The sequence below is a fragment of the Morone saxatilis genome, unplaced genomic scaffold, assembly GCF_004916995.1.
Source record: "Morone saxatilis isolate NCDOM2014 unplaced genomic scaffold, NCSU_SB_2.0 Contig15, whole genome shotgun sequence".
In the NCBI taxonomy this organism is placed as follows: Eukaryota; Metazoa; Chordata; class Actinopteri; family Moronidae; genus Morone; species Morone saxatilis.
Genome location: NW_023339707.1, coordinates 12052600 through 12057597, shown reverse-complemented (window position 1 = coordinate 12057597; position 4998 = coordinate 12052600). Strand labels below are relative to the sequence as shown.

Here is a 4998-nt window from a genome sequence, read left to right as displayed (position 1 = left end):
GTGTACATGAATGATGTCCTGTTGCTTGGATTCAGTCCTGAACTCTCATCTATATTCATTGAAATCCTGCGGTCCCCTAAAGGGATGAGGATTGTTCTGAACTACAAGTTATGTATTGACGCTCACAACCAGAAACCAGAAACAAGACATATTTTACATTGGATTAGATTGATATGCTTATTAGATCATTGAGACCATCTGGAAAATGACTTTCATCTAAAATGTTGAATGAAGTGATTGATGGTAGCAGTCTTATTTTTTAGCTGCTTTATTGGATCTTGTACAGTAATAGAAGGAAATGCTAAAGGGCAGCACGCAGAAAGTTGTGATGCATTTAACAGCTTAGTCAGGGTTAGGATTAGCACCTTAGAGGGCACTTCATCACGTTTTCTCCACTCAAAAGGCACCCTTGAGGGCACTTTATAACGTTTTATCTACCATAGGGGCATACAAGAGGGTCCATGAGTCCTAAAATGAACGACAGAAATTTGCTCCAGCTTCCAAAAATCATGAAATCCAGCCTGGAAGAGGCTAAGAATAAAGAATGAATGAATAATATTCATGTTGATTGCAGCTCTTATCTTGAATGAGTCAATCAGAGTGCCAGGTTGCTTTAAAGGGTGTCAGGGAACTGGATAGCTCCTCCACAACGAGCAAGATTGTGCTTTATTTTAGGCTTTGGAGGATTTAGGGTGTGGGAAATGCTGTTGTAAGTATGTAAGAGTAGTCTGTTTTCTTTTATTGTGCGGAAGACAGATTGGGAACTGGTCAGAATAAGTGTGACTTGCGTACCCAGTGCCGCTGCACAACATTATGAGCACATGAAACAGCCTTTTGCAGTGACTCTAGGATGCTCCCATGGATGCTACATGAGCCTTGAATCGAACCCTGGCACATGGATGCATACTGATGGACCTGTTGATTTTATTGATTGTGCTATGTTGCTGTGAATGGTGAAATACGTCTTCATATGTACTCTGTGTTGTGGCTTGTTGCTTTCTGCCCTGAGGCACATGACTCTTCACCTTGACTCTTCGGTACTAATTAAAATTGAAAAATAACTTAGATGATTAATCGTTTATTTAAAAACCAGCCAATACATTTTTTGTTGATAGAATAATTGTTGCAGATCTAATTAGTCCTTCTCTGGTTGAGCAGGGCAACCGCTCATATAATTGGCACAAAAGTGATTTGAGTTAGAATCTGTGGATGTAGTCTCTAAAATTATGATAATATAAGGAGTAATTTCTTTATCATTTTCGTCACTGTAGTTCTGTTGAAATGTTGTCCACCCTTTGCTGTATATATGGCTGTCCAAAGAGCATATGCAAACTTACTGTAGAAGAACTAAAGTAACTAAATCACCATTCAAAAATCGGGTCATATTAGGCTGCAACTGTGAGTGTGAGTATTTGTCACTTCTGTTCTTTTCTATGGCACATATGTGTTCATTAGTTACCTACAAAATATGTTATTCTGTGTCTTTGGTGCTGTTTGTTTGTCATTTTCTTTCTTAGCAACATCTAATCAAATCAACTATTCAAATCTAGCAGAAAACAAAGCCATAGGTTAAAGAACAAACGCAGAGATCAAACACACAGAGACAGACATTTTGGAATTCTTTCAAGATCGCTTCATTTTGAGATGAACTACTACACTTACTTGAATGAACAAAAAACTGGCACGTAAATGGCACGTTCGTCTGTTTTATGTGTTTTTTTAATGAATAAAGTTTTTTATCTCAGAATAAATGTAAAGGATTGTGCAGCCTTGGTGAAGGTTTGCACTCTGAATGCTTTGTGGCACCAATGTGTTCACTGGCACCTCTGTGTCCTCTGTGTCCTTTCCCTGAGCTCTAATGTGCTTATTATTGTACTGCTCACCTGAAAATGAAAACTCAAGGACAGTATGTGAAATTAAGTGTGGATGTGAATTACCATGCGATTATCTTGTAGATCTTTGCGTATAGAAATTTTGTTAAACTGTGTAAGACCAAATTTACATATTTTACAAAATAAGATGGGACTTGCCAACTGTTACATAGCAGTAAATTCAGTTAAAATAATTAAACACAAACACATGCTGGAATTCAATGAGATTTTGATGTTTCCTTCTCTTACAGGAATCTCTTGGACCGAGACACTTTCTCCAAATCCGACCCATGTAAGTTCTCAGCTTTTTACGATGCTAATTGCAGCTTAGCTTTTCCTTGCACAGAATATGGTTCATGGACACCTCCTCTCCTTTTGCGAAGCTTTACTTTTTTACTTTTCGCTGAGCTTAACTTTGATTCAGTTTACTCTGCTATTTCAAAGTGTTCCTTCAATAACTGCATATCATTTGCACAGTAATGTGACAACCTTTCCTCACTGAGAGCTACGGAAAGTACCTTAATGCATGCAGAGTATAAACGCCAGCCTTTGAATACAAATGGCGATCTTTTGGTGAGACACATGGGGAACCGTCATAAAGGCATTTTCTTTGATACTCCCTGAAGGATAGAGAACGGAGGAGACATTTAACATAATAGGGAGGAGGTTCAAGCCCTTTGTGTAAATAAGCTACTAGGAAAATATCACACTCGCCCTGTTTTGTATTCGCCCGAAGATGAACCTTGCAATATATGACAGGTCACGTAGTGTTCGCCAGCCTCAGCTTCATTTGAAGTCACAAAATCAAACAGGAATCAGGAGAAACCCACTGTTAAGAAATTGTGTTTTAATTGCGTGGCTTAAATTGTGCTCCAGCGAGCCTTCAATCTTGCTTTAGAGCTTTGTTCTTTGCATGTGGACATCATACCCAAATTCGATGCAGCGCGGCTCCATCATCAAGCTTGGCACTTCATTATGCTGTCAAGGCGTGGCAGGATAATTAATGATGAATGCTGGCAAAGAGTGAACAAAACAAACACCATTTGAAGAAGAAGGATGCTTGATTGAGATTGTTAAGTGACAATGTATTCCTCTGCTCTCTCTTTCTCCCTCCGCCTCCCTTCCTCACAGTGGTTGTGTTGTACACGCAGGGTGTGGAGTCCAAACAGTGGAGAGAGGTAAGAGATCACAGCCGTCCCTCTGTCAACACAACTCAATCAGCCTGACTCCTCTCCATGACAGCCTGCTCTCTGTTTACAACCCCCGCCCTCCCTTTCCTCCCCTCTTTTCTCTCAAGGTAAATGCTGCATGTGCCAATCATTTGCAATTGATTGACCCTGTGAATATGCCCGCGCTGGTCAGCACTGTGTTAGCTGTGACTGACTGGCTGATTAAGGTGACAGCTATACTTGTATCAATAAAGATTTGCGTCTGTGTCACAGTCCCCCCATGCTGGTGGCTTTAATGAGACCAGAGAGGCAGATGAAGTAGAGCAGGGATCAGCAACCTTTACTATCAAAAGAGCAATTTTTGTCCAAAAAAATAAAATAAAAATCTGCCTGGAGCCCAAAAACACATTTTAGCCTTATAATGCTAATTTGTCTCTGCGGATCAAACATACTGGAAAGCCAGCAGTGTTGGAAGCAAACAAATCTCTTTCTATTTTCCTCTTGAGACTTTGTTTGGAGGCGGAATCCATTGCTAGAACCGCTAGGGAGACTCAACACTAGTAGCCACCGCTACTGAGAGTGCAGAGGAAAATTAGCCTGAATGGCTAAATCTGGCACAGTTACATGATGGACTTAAGTGCTCATGTTAATTAATGTGCATTGTCCCTCCTTGAATAAATAAACAAACAAACAATAAATAGCCGCATGTGGCTCCAGAGCAGCAGGGATTGAGGCAGGACTGAGGGTCCTTCTGGGATTATATTCGTCCCTGTAATCTCAATGGATGGACATACAGAGAAATGGTAACTTAAGTTACATTTGAAGAGGGGATACTTGATAATTAAATAATTGTTTTATACTCTTATATTCCTTTTTATCTATGGCAGACCAGCCATTTTATATGAACCCAAACATAATTTTTTTTCAAAACAGCTACAAGCCAGACAAATCAGAGTTGGCTGTATATCACAATAAACACAGTGTATAGATGCAGCCTAACAGGAAGATTGATACTTTTCACACTCAAATCCTTTTTGATTGAATTTGAGTGCAATGTTTATTGACTCCACAGAGACCCTGGTGTCACGCCAGTGCACAGTGGTGTGACACAACAGATTTATGAGTGGGAAATACTCAGCTCTAAGATACAAAGGTTTCAGTTATAGTCTGTGTTTCGATGCGTGTGGGCTCTTTAAAAGGGAGGAAGGTTTGAAACAGGTTTCACTGTTACAGCACAGGATGATAGTATGGCTTTTAACATAGATGAGAGACACTACATCTCACAGAACAGAGCAACACACACACACACGCACACACACGCACACACACACACATGCACACACATGCACATACACACTAATGTTTAATCTGCTATACTTGTGAGGACTGTCACTAATATAATGTATTGCCTATTCTTAACCATAAACATTGCTTTACTTAAACCGTATTCAAAACCTAACCCTTAAACCAACCTATTTGCTTTCTTGCTGAGATTTGAATGAGATGATCGATGCCACCACCATGTCTGTACTGTAAATATGAGGCAATAACCAGGAGATGATTATCTTAGCTCAGCATAAAGACTGCAGGGCTGAAACAGCTTTGATTCCATTCACAGGTGAAAATCTATGCCCACCAGCATCTCTAAAGCTCACATAGTAATATGTTACATCTCGTTTGTTTCATTCCTACTAAAACCGAAGTAAAAAAACGAGTCACAGTATTATGGGAGTTACTATTTCTTGGCCGGGGACAGTAGCTTCTTGGAAGTGTTCAGATACTCCAGAGTGGTGTTGGTCTTCTCATCTGACTGTGTGTATTTCCTCAAATGTCAAACTATTGCTTAAAGGACCAGTGTGTAGGATTTAGTGGCATCTAGCAGTGTAATTTCAGTACAACATGGCAGCCTCAATGAATGGAGCAGCATCTGTAGATATTAATGGCTCATTCTAAGGTAA

The 4998-nt window shown here is 39.9% G+C and overlaps 1 protein-coding gene across 3 annotated transcripts in view; it reads left to right on the top strand.

Moving 5' to 3' along the window:
• Window positions 1-4998, top strand: part of cpne5a (copine Va) — a 67728-nt gene that overhangs the window by 9200 nt on the left and 53530 nt on the right. For all 3 annotated transcript variants that reach the window (XM_035655923.1, XM_035655925.1, XM_035655924.1), the window contains exons 2-3: window positions 2123-2163; window positions 3003-3049. In XM_035655923.1, the coding sequence (XP_035511816.1) occupies window positions 2123-2163; window positions 3003-3049 (88 nt within the window). The remainder of the gene's footprint in view (window positions 1-2122; window positions 2164-3002; window positions 3050-4998) is intronic.